At 42.4% G+C, this 17,485-nt stretch overlaps 1 protein-coding gene across 1 annotated transcript in view; it reads left to right on the top strand.

The window, feature by feature from the left end:
• The window catches only part of stt3b (STT3 oligosaccharyltransferase complex catalytic subunit B), a 60,958-nt gene that overhangs the window by 23,292 nt on the left and 20,181 nt on the right, over window positions 1-17,485 (top strand). Inside the window, exons 2-3 of the mRNA XM_069195224.1 lie at window positions 12,943-13,051; window positions 15,035-15,322. Of these exons, the coding sequence (XP_069051325.1) occupies window positions 12,943-13,051; window positions 15,035-15,322 (397 nt within the window). The remainder of the gene's footprint in view (window positions 1-12,942; window positions 13,052-15,034; window positions 15,323-17,485) is intronic.

Here is a 17,485-nt window from a genome sequence, read left to right on the forward strand (position 1 = left end):
ACTGTCTGAATTAAGGAGCAGATTGTATAAACCCAAATTTAATAGCCAGAATTCTTATCTTTGTTGTATGGTCTTCTGCAAAAGTATCTTGTGCATTATTTCAGATGGCGAAGGCCTTATCAAGCTTAAGAGGAAATAAAAAATAATCTATGCAACGATGGGTCAACACATTTGGAAGGAGTGTACATAACAAAGCAAAGCTGCTGTGAAGCCTGATGAGAATGACTGATTATATTGCTTATTCGTGATCTATCTGCATATAGTACTTGTAAAATAAGAGCGGATAAAATTGTCCAAGCAGCCTGTAGCCTTGTGCAAGTTAGAAAGCTGTGCATTTTGTGTGGGTTGGATTAGCAATACTGGTCTATAGGATTACAAACACGTCATGGCAGCAAAATCTGTCAGAGGCCTGAAAAGGGAGGGTTTATTCGAGAATTTCCCATTTCACCACAGCAAAGGCATTACAAGGTTAGAACCGTAAAAAATTTTCCCAGCAGGATGCCTTATTAGAGCCTGATCGCTTTGTTTCCAGGCATAACTAATTTTCTTTATAAATTCATGTCAGCTCTGTTGCACCAGCTCTCCCCTCCCAATATCATACTTAACTTTTCACTACCATTTTCTACCACTGCCAGGTTTCATAGTACTGGTTTGCCTTTTGTAGATCTCAATAAAATATTTTCTTTTGCAAGCTTTTCACTTGAGTAATGTTTAATAAACCGGATAAAGGCAAACCTGCCGAAGCCATCATCACGCAGACCTCCTCACTCCCTGCTCTCAGCAAGTGGTGCATCCTTCCAGAGTTGTCATCGCTTGGATTCTTCTCTAATGAACGATCAATTTAACATGTCACCTTGGCACCAGTTCGGAGTGCAGTAATTAAGGAAGAGATGTCTTGAAGAAGTTCCCTGTTCCTGCAGTGCAGATTTCCTGCTGGTGCCCGTGCCCTCATGCGGTTACTGTGCAGTGTCTCATTACAGTGTGACTGGCTCGGGGGCTGGGAAGCGCTGATCTTAGCCAGTCAAGTCGTCAGTGTCAGTGTGATATTTCATTGAGTGGCAAAAAACCATTAGCAGCTTCACATTAAAATTTGCTCTAAATTATATCTCGACTCTATTCTTCTGTTTCTGCACCGTATAGATGGATCGATAATACTTTCTTAATCCCGTTGGGGAAATTGATGAAAGAGAGTCGAGCCAGCCAGGAGTCGAACCTAGAATCTTCTGATCCGCGGTCGGACGCGTTATCCATTGCGCCACTGGCCCGCTGTCACGTTTACATGACGTATTCCCGGCTCGCGTTGGTCTCCCAGGGCTGCCTCTGGTGTCCTCCGTCGTGCCGCGCGGTCTTGAGGCTTGTTTGCGCTGCGGTCTGGCCCAGTGGGTCCTGGGAGAAAGAAGAGCAGGGCGGGCGGACACCCCAGCTTCCTGGCGTGTGGCGAGGCGGTCTAGGAGGGTGAGGCAAGCGAGCGGGCCTCTTCCTGCCCGCTGCCCACACACATCTCTGTGTCTGCAGCGTGCACCGGCCGGGGGCGCCCTGAGGGGCTCACTGGCAGTTTTATTGCCCCCTTCATCGCGGGGGGATGTGGTTGTCATGGAAGTGCAGCCTCTTACACAGGAGGGATTCATTGTTCATTCTACACGGATTACGACATGTTTGCGGTGACGATTGTGTCTTGTAATCGATCCGATTTATTGAACCTCAAGTCAGTGCTATGGTTCTTTAATGATCATTTAAGGGAGGATTGTTTGTCTTTTAACCAGACTTTATACTGTCGTCCAGTACAGCTTGGTTGTGTGTGAATTTGGCTGTTTGTGATGGTTCTCTGCACGTGAATATCCAGACCCTACCGTGTTTGAAGCTGCTTCCTTCAGACTTTTTCCACAGACCAGCATTCACAAAGTCCAAAAGGGTCAAACATGGAGCCCAAGAGTCATTAAGGATCAGTAGTCACTCCTGTATGTAAGTCTTTTAACTGTATGAATTTTAATAAATGTGTGATATACCTGCTTGCTATCCTTGTGTAAACTTGGATTGCGACACCCACACTTTTCCTAGAAGAGAGTGATGGCTCTGCATGTTAACTTCTCAGTCCTACAATGAGTAAAGCCTACTTCTCGGTAGTAGTCCTCTACACTGGAACTGATGCAGCCTTTTCTGTTTCCAGCTTGTCGGGATATTTTTGTTGTAGAGCTTCAAGTCCATGTTGGTCAGCTGGGTTTTGATTTGCCAGAAAAGTGAGTTACTAGACCAGCAGACTGTCTACTTAACATTCTTCAGGCATCTTTTATCCCACATTTCTCATCTTATGCATCAGAGATTCTGAGGTTGTTGCCCCAGAACCCCAGAAGGCCTGTTAATGGGAATTCCGTTTATCTGTTGTGTTTGGGTTTGTGTACCAAGATAGAATCCATCACAGTCAATTAGCGAGAGTGTTAAATGTTTGGCAGTGACATCTGCTTCAGTTGCAGTAGCTGGAGAGGTCAGGGACTTCTCGTGTATGGGCCAGGATACCTTTACAACTGCTGCAGCTACTTGAGCTTTTTAATTACCCTCATGCTCATTTGCGAGACAACTGCAACCACTGACCCAGAAGACATTTTTGATGAAAATATTAAATTGCTGTGGGGGGGAAAAATGACTTATTAATGGATTAGTAACAGAAAGAATTAAGGAATTCTCAGTAACTGCTGTTTTTCCTTTCTTTGTGTTGGAGGCTTTAAGAGCTTAGATCCTTAGTCTTTGTAGACTTTTCTAAGACTTTATAGTCTTTGTAGATTTCTCAAATTGTAGCCTGTCTGGCTAACCTTTCTGGTCAAAAGTTTCGCGACATTTGGCCTTTTATCCTTGCTCCAGTATTTTTGGCTCCCGTTTTGTCTGTTGGGTTTGTAATCTTGATTTCAGTGATTGCATTTCCTTGAGCAGTATTACTACCAGCCTCAGCCTGTGCAGGAGCTTATTTATATCGGGGCACCCTCCTGTAAATGTAAAATTAAATGCTTCGTTTCATAGTTTATTGTCCACGTAATAATTTGCCTTTTAATATATTAATGGTGGCCTCTGCTTAAATTTAGAATCACGTACTGCCCTCTTATCTGACTTTGATAGTTTTTCACTTTACTCCAAAGGGCATAAAGACATTTTCCTGCTGCAGGCTCTGGCATTGTGTTGCTTTCAGGAAGTCGGGGACTGAGGGGACCGTGTATATTAGGTCGGATTAATCCAATCTGTGTTACAGAGCTAGTGCTTTCCATTTCTCTTGATTTGATGATGCCGTCTGCTGACTTTGAAGTCTTCTGGAATTGCTGAATTTTCTAGTAAGTAGTCTATAAAGATGCAGTAATTGGCTCCTGAGGACAGTAGTGCAAAGCTGGCTGGTGTATTAAAGAGTGCCTGTGAGAATTAGCAGAAAAACAATTTTAGAGGGCATATTGTGCCTTCTTTGGCAGAATTTTGTATTTATTACAAACCCTCAAATTTTTTTTAATCCCTCGAATCTGGGCATCTTCAGAAACTTTGCATTTTGCCTGTTCCTCAGTATTTAATTCTTCCCTGGGTTTTTAATACTGATGAGTTTTCTTTTTTTTTAAGAATATTTGATGGCTTTTCTTCATGCTTTACAATGAAGTGTTGAGGCATCAGGTTCATGGTTCCATGTCAAAGGGAATAGTGGTCCAGTAGGCTTGGACAGATCTTTTCATGTCCCCACTAAGGACTGCTGGTTTAATTTTGTCCCCTCACAACGTGCAAAAATGCTTGTTTTCAGCATTCTAAGCTGCTTTTTAGTTGGATATGTTCCTATTCTAATTAAAGGTGTACTTTTTAACGAGGGTCTCTGTTGTGGAAAATGGGTTTATACTCTTCCCTTTACTTCTGTTAGTCGCCCAGCAGAACTGTGAACATATATATGCCGATGCTCAATCGTCAGCTGCGCAGTTCATAATTCTTCAAAGTGGGTGTGTTAGTGTAGTTGCAGATAGTCTCTTTATATTTATCTAATCCATTATTCTTGCTAAAAATGGGAAGTTTAAGACATCAACCTTTAATACTACATATAAAATTAAATTGCATGCAGTATAGATTTTTCCCTATTTAAGGTGAATACATAGAAACTTCTTTTTGTTGTTGGAGTACACAAATGTTGAAAAATATATTATGTAGTTTTGGTTGAAATTATGTAAATCTTAAATTTGAGTCTGCATACACGTACCTGTTGATCAATTTAATATCCAAGCCAAACTATGTGAACATGTGTTTTAAACATTTTTAATGCTTTGCAATTTTCAGTTTAGAAATGGCATTAGACTCTTGTCTTTTGTGTAGTCCTTTAAGAGTTTAATCGCAGTACCTAAGAGTGCTGAAAACCGATATCTTCCACAGTTCCTAAAAGGACATATGGGGATTATTGTTGCATCATCTTGTACTAATTTCCTTCTCGCCAGCTCTCAGCCCATCTGGTAAAATGTTATGGAAATTGGAACAAACAACCAGGGTTGACCACATGTGTGAAAAAGCACCGAGTGTCAGAAAGGGGTTGAGTATGCAGTCGTCACTTAACAGGGTTATTACACTCCGTCTTCTGACGTCTGGATTCTACCGAGCTGGTACCCCGGGGCTGAAGGTTAACAAGCCACAAGGTGGGGGGTGGTGGGCGAGGACTCGAGTGGTGGGGTGGGCTAACGTCACTGGGTTTATTTGCTCTTATATTGACAGACTGTACAGACTTCACACGCTCTAAAGAGAGAAGGTTTGGAGTCCTGTAATAGAAATCAGCATTATTGTGCTGTGTTGCTGCATGATTTGTGAGCCCCGCACTCAGACGTTTCCTGCAGGTGTTTAGAATGGTGTCGTGAAGGTAAAGAAAGATGCAGCACAAGAAATGTGAAAAGCCCATGTACATAACATAATGCAGCAGAAGAGCTTCCTACTGTGATTGAATTACCGGGAAAAATGAAGGCAGTGTAAAATACATTCTGTGCACTATTCATATTCACATGACACCTACGTGTTTCCCAGACTGTTACTTAAGAGCGACGTCTTTTAATGCCTTTCCAGTAAAAAGCATGTATTTTAACATCCTCGACTTCCATGACACCAGATTGCTTATTCTGTCCATAGCATTTCCATGCTTGCTAAAAATGGATATAGTAGAGAACTTTCCAGGCCCCTTTGATCACTGTTTGGTCCATCGCTGTGTTGTAGGTGGTCTGATCTTGCCTTGAAGACAGACTTGGGTGAGCACACATGGTTGGCTTCTTGCTTCCATAGGTAAAGGTTTAATGGGTTTTGATTCCATTAGTCTGTAAAATGTAAGTGTGTTTCAGTAAAAAAATGGCTCTGTAGCAAAACCATTATTAGCACTGGGCAGTGTTTTGTTTTCCTCCAGTATTACTTTTTCTAACTTATTAAAATTTGGAAAGTGTACAGAGAATCAGACCATCAAGTCAGTGTTGGAGGCTGGGCATGAACACGGGCACTGACTTGGTGAAAACTGCTAAATCCATTACTCTTATGTACAGACATGAATCTGTCCTCTGCAGGAGAGCAGGGACAAATCCACACGCCTATTCAAGTCCTGTGCATCCAGCCATGTGCAGTGAGCCTGAAATGGCCACACTGGCCGATAAGTCATTGTTTTTCCCCATTTCGCTGCATGGTTGGGTTGTTGCTTACGTAAAAACAAAAATAAGAAGCCCTGTATCTCTACATAGTGTGAAATTGATTTTCATTAAAAAGACTGAGGTATTTAAACTGAGGCAGTGAACAGAACACGAGCAGTTTGCTTCAAGGGTTAGACTTCACAATGGTGCCAGCTGATGTATGGCTTAGATGCTTAAATATTGTGGCCTCCTCTTCGGCACAGAGCACAGAACCTGCACACCTGTTGGGAATAGCACCAGGGTGGCTTTTTGAGGACATCATGTACCGAGGTTTTTGCGGTCAAGAGTTTCACCTTCAGGCTCTGTTCCAGTCCATGCGTGAGGAATTATTATAGTGCTCTACTCTTCTGTTAGGTGTGAGATGCAGACTATGCCGTCCTGGTGAATGCACCTTGTCTTAATGTCTTGGTCTTTTATGTTTCTAACGAATGCTTTATTAAACTGTTTAAGGGTTGCCCATCATGCAGTTTAAAAAAAAAAACTTTTTTGAGATGTGGTGGAAGCTCTTTCACTGCATTTACCCGTTCATCGCGATCAAGAAGAGACTTGTGTTTTGCCGAGACCCTTTCCGCTGCAGGTCTGCACGGTTTATACCTGTGCACTGTGCCTTTTATTGGAGCATAATAGATTGGGAAGACAACACAGGGTTAACTTCTCCCTCGCCACCTAACGTTGATCTTGCTGGCCCTCAGGCATGCTTGGCGGAGAGTGGCATGAGGGTTGTGCAGTCTCTCCAAGCACACAGCAGTTGCTGTTGCCCAGAATGTTGCATGCCTACGTGGGACTGACCGTCCATCCTTCGTGCGGGAATTCACTGTCATGTACTTCGGGTATATTCTGGTCTTTGCAACTGTTTCCTAAGCGTCAAGGCCAGAAAAGATGGGTAGCGACCAAGACAAACCCAAAGCAGCAGCTGCATCCAGGGACCGTTTGCATGTTCTCAGTGCAAAGCCGTTTCAAAAGCGGCCGCAGTGTGCGTCGTGCAAACCTGACAAAATGGGAAGCAGCCGGACGTGCCAGGAGGGAGCTGGCAATCTTGAGCCTCAGAAAAATTCAAAATGCTACAACATACATACAACCACTTAGTTCCAGAAATACCTGATCAATACGGAGTCCTGAAACTCGGGGGTGCTGACACTTGAAGAGGTGGGCGGTATTGAGGGAGATCAGTAGCGATAAACACCACTGCAGGCTTTCGGGGAATCTCGGTAGATTATTTGGGATGACATTGGCCTTCAGCCATTCCTTTTCTGTTCCAGTTTAAGTGTGCAGACATGGAATTATGATGGTACAGAGGTTGGGGACTCCGTCCCAGTTTGATATGTAACCGCAAATCAAGTGCGTGTAACCCGAGTTGTACTAAAGCTGGGAGAGCGAGCCAGATATACAAATAAATACGAGCCTGAAAGCTCAGATCTCTTTTTAATCTTCTATACGAGGTTGAAAATGCAATTCAAAAGGATGAAGTGCATCTCAATGGCCTGAAACATGCCGGAGATGACCGAATTGCTGACCGGCATTGACGTGATTTTTAGTCAATCCCATTTTGCTGTGTGATCAGCCCACATTGCCAGCCCTGGTGCCACTCTTCCTGCAGTTCAGTCCCGTCAGTGAGCATTGGGTGGGCAGGCAAGGCGTTGGTGCACCCCGAGCCCTGAGGGCTGAGTGTCCTAAACCCCAACAAGCACGAGGAATTTGGGTACACGGGTGCACATGAAGGATTAAACAGTGCGCCCACCTGTTTTTCCAATGTTCCTCCTTTTTTTTAATAAAAAGATGACCTCTCAATATTACTTCTACTTTTTTTTCTTGCTTTAACTGAATTTTCTGCTCTGTGTATGAGGTCAACCTGTTATTCGATGACTTTGTTGTTAGGTTGAGATCTAACACTGCTGTGTTGGTGAGGTTAGACAGCTTTTCATTTCCTTGCCTTCATTTAAAAAAAAAAATTTGGGGGGGTTGCCTTATGCTTTTTTTTTCTTTCAGAACTGGGGCTGGAAATGACATCATCCCATTGTTGCAGTTATGCACACTTCTGCCTTATTTGTCCTTTGCTCCTGTGTATGTTTAGCAAGTCTAGTGACCACAGTTTTTGGAGACATTGGTCTATAGTTTGATGCACCTCTGCAAGCAGGTGTGCCACGGTCAAAGCTACATCTTTTGTTTGCTGATGTTGCCAGATTATTATGCAAGACGTGAAAATTACTTTTTGAAAAAGATTGCAATGATCTGCAAAATCTAAATAAAATCCAGCTAGCCCGATGCCACATTTGGTCTTTTTGCCTGCTTGTAGACGAAATCATACATCGATATAAACTGCCTATGCACACGTAGCAAACGCGAAAATCATTTCTCTCCACACGTTTTGATGTAGCCTTTTGGAATCCTCATGTCCGTGACACTTCATTCGGCCTCCTCGCACTCTTTTGCAGATGCCAGTAGGCCCTCCTTTATTGCACTGTCAAAGATTAGAGCAGGTGGTGAATTCATCCATTGGGAATGCAATTTGTGTAGCTCGTCTCTCTTGAAAAGCACTACACATAATTTCAGCAAGTTGGTACAGTAATTTAACCAGTAGCTTTAGACTGACTTCACATCACATTATTCCTCTTCCCAAATCAGGCTTTTAGTTTCTCCATGGAGCACTCCGGTGGAGTAGAGCCTTTTCTCTTCAAGACCAGGCTTCATAGTTCCATTCTCCTGCACTCCCACCCTTTCCTTCAGTCAGATGCTCACAAAAGGGGGTGTCAGCGGCACTGGAAAAACCACAATGCACACTGCTTTTTCTGTAATTACTGTAACAGTCACTTACCTTTTTTCTGTTCATTTCCTTCATCGTGGTTAGTGGCATTTTTTTAACTAAATGTAAAAGCCGTAGAAAATGTATTTGCTTTGACAAAGCTGAACTTGATTAACAAAGGCATCTTGGCATAACCAGGTTTTTTTATGACGGCCGTATTCAGTTGAAGTGCACAGAGGCATAGTGTTCTTCCAAGTGTAAAAGGTAGACTTGGGCTATTATAAGATTAAGAAATAAAAGACTTGCCATGGTGGGGTGGGGGAAGCAACAAACAAAATAGGCATTATTGTGAGAGTTAAACTGGTTGGAAAATTCATTGCATAGACTTACCTTTCAGGCTAGATTTAATCATTGTGAATGCCACTGGTTTTGGAATGCTTGTGTTGCGGTTCGAGGCAGAGTACATCCATACACAGACACTTTGAACCATATGGCCTTGTCTGTTGTGTATATGTTAAAAAGGATTTAAATATTTGCTCTAGTATGGCATTACTGTTCTAGGTTAAAAAAAACCTGACTTTCCTCTTGGTTACATTTTCAATTCGATAGTGGTTAACAACATAAAGTGTCACTCGTACTCCTCCTGGTTAAAACGTGAAATCTGTGCTCCTCGTTTCTCTGAAACTGCCATAGGGGCTGTTGTTTTTAATGGTACACATCCGTGAAGCCAAATTCCCTTTTTTCTGCAAAATCGGTTTTGTTTCACCTGTCCCGACGATGCCTTCTTCATGAGACACATTCCACAACACCTTGGGTCCAAAATATCTCCTGATGTGATTATCCTCCCCAGAGCTCAACACCCTACAGCCACTGTTTCTGTCATGTGGCTTAAATTTAGAAAGTGTATTTAAAAACCATTGCTTAGGTTGCATCGAAAAAACAATAGTCGCTGTGCTCCTACAAGTTGTAGAGAAAAAATGAGTTTTTTTTTTTTTACTTTATTAAGCTGTGCAAATAACTGATTTTTATTAAATGTTTCAAATATTTCAGAAACAACATATTGAGAGTGTTTTTGTGTTCAGGGCAAAGGGTTGCTGGGATTGCAAAGAAAAATACGTTATAATGGATCATTTCAAGGGATGGTATCTGCTGCTAGTAGGGTGCTGTGATGATGGTTTAAATCAAACACCCGATTCTTTTTAATGACAAACAGCCTTGTAGCAGTGAGTTTGATTCAGCAACCTCGTGATGCTTCAAATTAGATTTTGTTTTGAAGCAACACTGTCAGGTTTGCTTTTCTGTCGTTTTCTGTTCCAGTTTCTGTCCTTTTATCTGATCTGTTTGGCATTTCTCACGGATTACAAAGCAGCGTTTGGGAATGGCAGTGCCAGATCCGGCTGCTGTGGTCGTCTTGATTTTTAATGTCCATGGTCTCGTTGCCCTTGTGTGATTCTCCCATCCTTATGGTCTTAGTGAGGGGGGGGGACACTTGGGCTAATTTTACTGCAAGCTGCAATTTCTTTAAGACGGGTGCTTGTCTTAAAACACCTGGTACCAGGAGTGTTTTTGAAACACTTCAATAAGCTACAGCAGTCGGATGCTGCTGCTACTGGAAACCTGCTTAGAATTCAAAATAAGTTTGAGTAAAAGATTTTGACCACCGATTTTCTTTTGTTGGGTTTTTCCACTTTTCAATGGCATAATGCGGGTTTCGGCGTGTAAACATCGCACTTGAAGGGCAGTGCCTTGATCGTTTGGCAGATTTTGTGCAAATGATGATTAATAGTTGCTCTGTCTTCAAAGGGCGCGTTTATATAGCTTAGCTATCATGTAATATACACTTTCATATCCATCCAGATAGGATTTGTTCTAAAGCCTACATGGATAGGCGTAAGAAACACTGCAAAATGCTCTTGGCACTTATTTGCTGCATTTTTAATGTCTTTCAGTATATTTTTCCAGATCCGTTGACTGCGAGTCCTTTTAAAGGACAATAATGAGGATTTGACAGAATATTGTAAAGTTTTTACTTGACTGGAAAAATGAAAAAAAGGCCTAGACACCATCTCAAGAGGAACAGCCATAATCTGCCAATGATGCCCCCTCATCTTGATCTTGCTGCAGTATTCTTATGTTATCTCTAGGCATCCTGCAGGCATATTTTGACTAAACAGGATGTGGTAGTGGAGCAGGAGACGTTAGCTGAAAAAATGCATTTTAGCTGTGAAGGAACAGGGCTTGACTGTCGGGTTTCAGACAGCCGAGTGTATTCGTTGTTGTGCTGGAGCTGCTCTCCGGTGCCCTTGCCTGTCGGCCCATCTGGAGAGCTGAGCTGGGAGAGAGAGTCATTTAAACATTAAGGGGGAAGATTGCCATAGCAGCACTCTACTGAAGAACACTCCGATTTGGCCTTAACTGCCCTGTGTCTAAACGTCTGAGACGATGCCTTCTGATGACTGATCTTTTTGCTTCCTCGAGCTCCGAAAGGGCTGTGTTTTCTTAGGTGTGTTGGAATGCGCCGGTTACGTTTTATTCTAAAGGTTAGCTCGTGTGCCACGGGTGCCCAGAAATCAAGGACCTAGGAGTAAGGTTCCTGCAGGAATGTAACAAAGACAGCAGCCTGACACGCCCTTGGAACTCTCCGCCGATTCGAGTGAGATCTGGCAGCCTTCGTCAGTCGCCGTGCGTCGCCTTTAGTCTGCCCGCCTGCAGTCAAGGAAGAAATGTCAGCTGTTATACCAGGATGAATGTATGTGAAGGTGGCTCTTGTGTAAACCAAGATTGCCTCCAGATTATTTTTCTCTATCGATAACGGCCTGTAACAGTACACAGTTTTATAAACTGAACTCCCAACATCATTCATCTCTCTCGGAAGAGCATGCCTTTAATGTGTGACATTCTGCCTTCCCAGCGCATACCAAGATTTCTGAGTGTGGTTACCCTTTTTTTCCTCTCATCTTTAACTGCCTCTGTCATGACAGCCACAAATCCAGTTGCCTAAAAACTTGTCAGACTTCATGAATCGCCAGCGGTGCTTCGGATTCGCACCTTGCCCGTTGTAGGTCCTGTCAGCTTCTTGGAGAGAAGTGACCTCTTGTGCAGTCTGGTCCAGTTCAAGGACTTTTTGCCTAATTAATACCAGACTTGGTAGAGTGACAAGGCTAAACACATTCAATTTGAAAAATTCAACTATATTCTTATTTTCTCATTCATTTTGCGACGGAAGCATTTCTTTCCAAGTTGTAGTAATTTGTTTTCCCTCTTGGTATACTTGCACAATTTCATTTCCTTAATGCAACCATCTTTCTCAGACTGCAAAACGCTCCCGCGCAAACATGCTTTCAGTTTATAACTTGTTAGCTATTTGTGGTTCCCATTAGTTTACTGAAAGTAAGAGTCTAGGGATGCCTTCGAAAAGTGCTTGCAGTCTTTATACAATACATTCATTTTCAAAGTCTTAGTCTTAAGAGGAAATGCCTGTTGATTGTACAGGAGAGGCTGTTATAACGTCTAGCTAGATCACAATGCAATGTAAAAATCCCAAAATCAAGCTTCTCGTAGTTTCTTTGCTCAATATTACAAACCAATAGCTGCCATTCCTTGGTTTAAGGTACTCCTGTTTGCAGTGGTATAGTGGAGCTTGGGAGTTCTGCGGTGGATAGTACTACTTTGAGTTTTATTTGGTGTCCAGACCCTTTCTCTTCTCTTTGACCCAACATGAATCAGCAGAGATGTCATCTGGTTTCAGTGCATAACATCCTCAAGTAATTTTCTGAAAGACATTGATGTGGTCTTATTAATTGAAATGACTGTGTGGGTTGAGAAACTCAAAGTGATTTGTCTTCATTGATGTTTTTTATGCTTTGAATGTTTTAAAGAAAGGAAGTTATTGCAAACTGTATCTAGGCTTAATTTCTAGCTGCAGATCAAGGGGAAGGAGAGGACTGACTTAATAAGCTAGCTTTGGTACTGCTGTATGTAATAGTTAGAGGCCTTCTGTTTAGTTCAAGGTTATAAAGCTGATTTGGTCCTGAATTCGATATTTTCAAGATGTTAATTTTACGTTTCTCACTGGCTTCTTTTTCAGGCAGGAAACCTGGAAGCAATGCTTTTTCTGTACAATTACTGTGATAGGGTGAAGCCTTAGATTCTATAAAACTCCATCCCCTTTCTCTGTATTGGTTTGAAAGTTGGTCATGAATGCTACATTCAGAAACCTCCTTGTCTGTAATAAACATGGCTTTGCCGAATGGTGCTTAACATTTAAGTACTTTTAATACATTCTCTGTTTCCTGTGACATTTTCCATAACAGTGTACAGTCTTTTATTCTTCGCCATAACCGTCTTTTTGCCCCCGAAGAAATGTATCAGACCTAGGTCATTTTTGATTGTGCTGTATTTTTCCTGGAAGTCTTCATTGCTCTAGGGTCGGTTTGAAGAGGAGGTGTCTATTCAGGGTTTTAGTAACCCAGGGAGTGTTAATGGCCAGACTGGGTCGGCTTTGCCTTGGCATTTGTTTCATTTGCTTTCTGTTTCTTGCAGGTTCAACTACAGATCAACACATCACCTCACAACAAATGGGTTTTATGAGTTCCTGAACTGGTTTGATGAGCGCGCTTGGTACCCCCTTGGCCGGATAGTGGGGGGAACAGTAAGTATAGGCTGTGACCTTTCGCCTGTGAAAGTACCTAACATTCAGCATGCCTGGTAAAGATGCTGAGCTTTTCAGACCATCCCACAGAGCCAGGCGGTCCCCGATATGAATCGATTGATAAATCGAGTAAATGGAAAAAATAGAGCAAAGTGCAAAGTCTAAGAATTAATTGTTCTTCTTGTAGGCAGTGTTATGCATGGCTTAGCTTATGAATATACATAATCTACTACATCACAGCACTGCTTCACCGATCTAAGCAGTGGATCGAGGTGTGATACCTTACTTTCTTTGACTGCAAGTAAAATACACTAATTTATGGTCCCGAATCCAACTTTATTCTGTCAATTTTTATGGGGAAACACCTCTCAATTTAAGGTGGCAATATTTACACTCTTACAGCCCCAAACCTCCATATTTACATTGTTGTTAAGGGGGAAAAATCCCTTTTATACACAGTTCTGCTACACTTCGTGACTTTCTGGTCCCTAACTTTGATGTATAACTGGGGACCACCTGTAATGTGTCGGGTCACAGTTTCTGCCCAATGCAACGAGCTTCTTAATTCTCAAAGTTGACAAAGTGAAACAAAAGGGCAATTATTGTTTCTAAGTCATTAGGAGGTAATGCCAGTATATTTTGTTAAAGAGCGAAAAGGGAAGCACAAGATTTAAATAAAATATCTAAGGAACACGAGATGGATGTATTGAAAGCATAACAAAATCTGACCTGGGAGGCTAATGTCAAAGGTGTGTTTGAAACCTGAAACATGAAAACTGCATTTACCTCACTCATCTGTAAAACATTAGTACTGGAGCCCAAGTCACGGTATTTTACAGAAGTCTCGCTCTCCTACAATAGAGAAAAGCAGTGTTATATGCCTTTTAAGGAAGGTAGTTCTACACAGAAGTAGGCAAATAAAACATTTCATTTTGCAAGACGGAATTTGTCGTAAAAATTACGGTGCTTAATTGCAGTAGCTTTGCTTGGGTCTCTCGACAGCCAGATTCATAAATCTGATGCTTTACTGTAGACAGAAATCATGCAAGTAATGTAGAGGTTTCAGCGGTTGGAAGTTTCCGTGATCCATGCTCAGATTATTGGAAAAACTCGAAAGGGAGTCGAAATTCAGATTTCCGAAAGACGCAATCTGTAAGTGCTTTCCCCCTCCTAATTCAATTACTCCCGCTGAGAGGAAATTCATGACTTCCCTTAGAAGTTTGCATGAGCTGAAATGAAAGAAATGGGGTAGGCTGGTGATGAGGAAGGCAAAATCCACTATCATTGCCTTCCCTACTGAGATGTGAACACTAGAAAAGACTACTTGCAGCCTCCTGCTGCACTGCAGAAGATGCACTGTCAGGCGTTTCTGAGGACTGAAACAGCCTTTGCTGTTCTGAATCCATTCAGTCACATCATCATTCATTAAAGCAGTGTGTAAACTGATCGTGTTGGCAGCAGTATTCCTTACCTTGATGCCGATCTCCTTACACAAGGCTTGTGGGTCAGGCAAAGAAATAGTGAACGTTCAGGGGTTATTCTATCTGTGCGACTTCAAACCTCTGTTCCATGCTCTCACTGATTAATTTGGTCAGGATCCTGCGAGCAGTCTGTAGTCATTTTCTGAAAACTGAATGCAAGTACTGTGGCATGAAAGGTGCTGCGTAATATTCTTCAAATTTAAACCTGTTAATGTTTTGTTCCCCCCCCAAATATGGATATCAGGAATCTAACCTGAATGAAGAATGGTTTTAAGAGACTCGACATCTTTAAAAAAATATTTTGAAATTCATCTTTTTAGAGTCGTTCTACAGTGCGGCTCATTTCCTGTTTGTCATCTGGGTTATACTGACTGAGCCTCAACTCAGTGTCTTGAGTTTAGTGATATCTGAGTGGCTTTCTGCCGTGTCTGAATGATTTAAATGATGGTGAGGGGGATGTGGGAGCTCTGCTTGTTTGATCCGGTGTTCCTGGTCTCTGCAGGTCTATCCTGGTTTGATGGTCACCGCGGGCCTCATCCATTACGTGTTAAACCTCCTGCACATCACGGTCCACATCCGGGACGTGTGCGTCTTCCTGGCGCCCGTCTTCAGTGGCCTGACCTCCATCTCCACCTTCCTGCTCACCAGAGAGCTCTGGAACCAGGGCGCAGGGCTCCTGGCGGCCTGCTTCATCGCCATCGTCCCAGGCTACATCTCCCGCTCCGTGGCGGGGTCCTTCGACAACGAGGGCATCGCTATTTTTGCGCTCCAGTTCACGTACTACCTTTGGGTGAGTCAGCAGCCCGGTCTCTGCCCTTTTTGTTCTCCCTGCTGCTGGAGGCCAACTTGAAAATGTATTCGTCTGACTTGAAAACACGGGTTGTTCCCACTTAGAGAAAATCTGTAAAGGTTTGCATGTCCGATTTGAGGATAATGGAGGGGAAAAGTACCCGTCAAGCTCTTGAATGTGTTTTTCAGGCGCTTCTCTAAAAGGGGACCTCAGTGCTGCTAGAGAAACGAGTTGCGGTTGACCTGGCGCTCAGATGTTTTAAGACGCAAAGAAAGCGCCGGTTTAGCTGGCTTTCTTGTGCAGTTCGTGCTTTATTTGTGCGTGATAAAATCGGAAGCCTCCGGCAGAGAAGTGAAAATCAAATGATCTATTTTGAAGCTGCAAAACTATCGGCCTTTAGAATCAGTAGATAACTAGGAGGTACATATCTGCCTCAAGTGTTTCTGCTAGCATCTGTTACACCTGATATGTGGTTGAGAAACAGCAGGGGGCTAGGGATGTAGGAAGGAGGACTGGAATGATCGGCCACTTAAAGCTGTAATCTGTTATTCCCCTTGTTGAGAACACTACAGGCCTTTTATTTTAATTTTGTTAAATACAACAAGATTTTTTTACCTTTTGTACTAGTGACATTTAAGTGAAGCATAGGCCTGGCTCATTCACAAGTTATGATTTTTTTCATATGTTAAGTACAGCGGTCTCATAATTAGAAAATGTCTGGCACATGTAACTTTAAAGACCCATTTTTATTAATTAATTTCCTCCTTTAATACAAAACCGTGCGATTCAACACCACATAGGGTCCTGTAAGGTTTTACAATGTATTCAGGTTTCGCAGAGTGCGAAATTATTTAAAACTTGTCAAAAGTTAATTAAATATGTTGCATTTTTAGTCATTCGAAAGTTCAGTGCTTGCATAGCCTGGCGTTTAAAATGGGGAATTTCAAAATGGATCCAAGGTTTGGATGTTTAGCGTTATGCACTTCCATTTTGTTGAGTGCAAGTTTAAGATATAAAAGGAATCTTGACAATCTTTGAATGTTTGTACCCTATCAGCTTAATTTCTGATTCTGAGGTGGATTTCTTTTGTTAGACATGAGATAAGTAGCTTGATGTGGTGATTGTGTTTTTGCTAACAGAAAAATGACAGTCGGTTCCAGCTGAGTCCAGAGATTTGCTCAGCTGGAGAACATTAAAAGGGATTTTAGTGTTTTTTATTTGTTTTCAATTTTCAAAAGAGCCTTAAGCTCCTGTGAATTGTAATTAAACCGGTATTTAAGAACCTTGTGAAACCAGAAATGTCTTAAGTCGTCTTTAGTGGAAATCTGCAGTGTTGCTTTGAGCGGAGCTTCAGCTGTCAGTGCAGACTGATTTAAAGCTTTTGTCTCTAATTGGGGCCTTCCCCAGTGCGAAGAACGTTTTAAAAACTTCCCAAAGAGCATAATATTGACTATATGCCAGCTTTGTCGGGTTTGATGAAATTACTTGTTCTCCGTCAAGTAACTGGCTGACTAAGACATTTAAATTTGTTTCATTTTTCCCTCAGAAACCATCAGTTTTGACAGTCTCTTATCAGAAACCATGAACTGCCCGTGACCTGGATTAATTGTAACTTGAGCAATTCCTTTCCATCTCTGGGGTTTTTTGGAAAGGTAGTAAATCCACAGGTTCTGAGTTGAAGTCGTGTCCCAGCTGTGTGTAAACACCCTCAGACTTATATTTGCTTCTTGGCATTCAAACTATCCCTCACCATACAAACTGCAGCGTTTTGAAAATCGAACCTATTCCACAGGCTCTTATAGCAGTTACTTTATTTATAAAGCAGAACTCAAACCACCGCAAAGTAATACATAAGTCCAGTTAAGCATTACAGTGCAGCTGAAAGATCTGAAGCTGAAAGCTGTAAGAGACCTGGCTGGGCGGATGTCGTGGTGTGAGGTAGCCTTGGTCTTTTGGAACGCAGAAACTAGCAGCGCTGTTGCCAAGTAAGCTGTATTATCTAACTCCGAATGCCCCTGTGAGCAAGAGGGAACACGAGGGAACAGCAGCAGCAGGCGAGAGTCTCCAAAGGGGACAGATGGACCTGTTGACCTCCTCGTGTTGGGAGCTTTTCTCATATTCCTCTGAATGAGGAGCCGATGTTCTGAAAAAGACCAGAGCGCT

This window comes from Lepisosteus oculatus, chromosome 10, assembly GCF_040954835.1.
Source record: "Lepisosteus oculatus isolate fLepOcu1 chromosome 10, fLepOcu1.hap2, whole genome shotgun sequence".
In the NCBI taxonomy this organism is placed as follows: domain Eukaryota; kingdom Metazoa; phylum Chordata; class Actinopteri; order Semionotiformes; family Lepisosteidae; genus Lepisosteus; species Lepisosteus oculatus.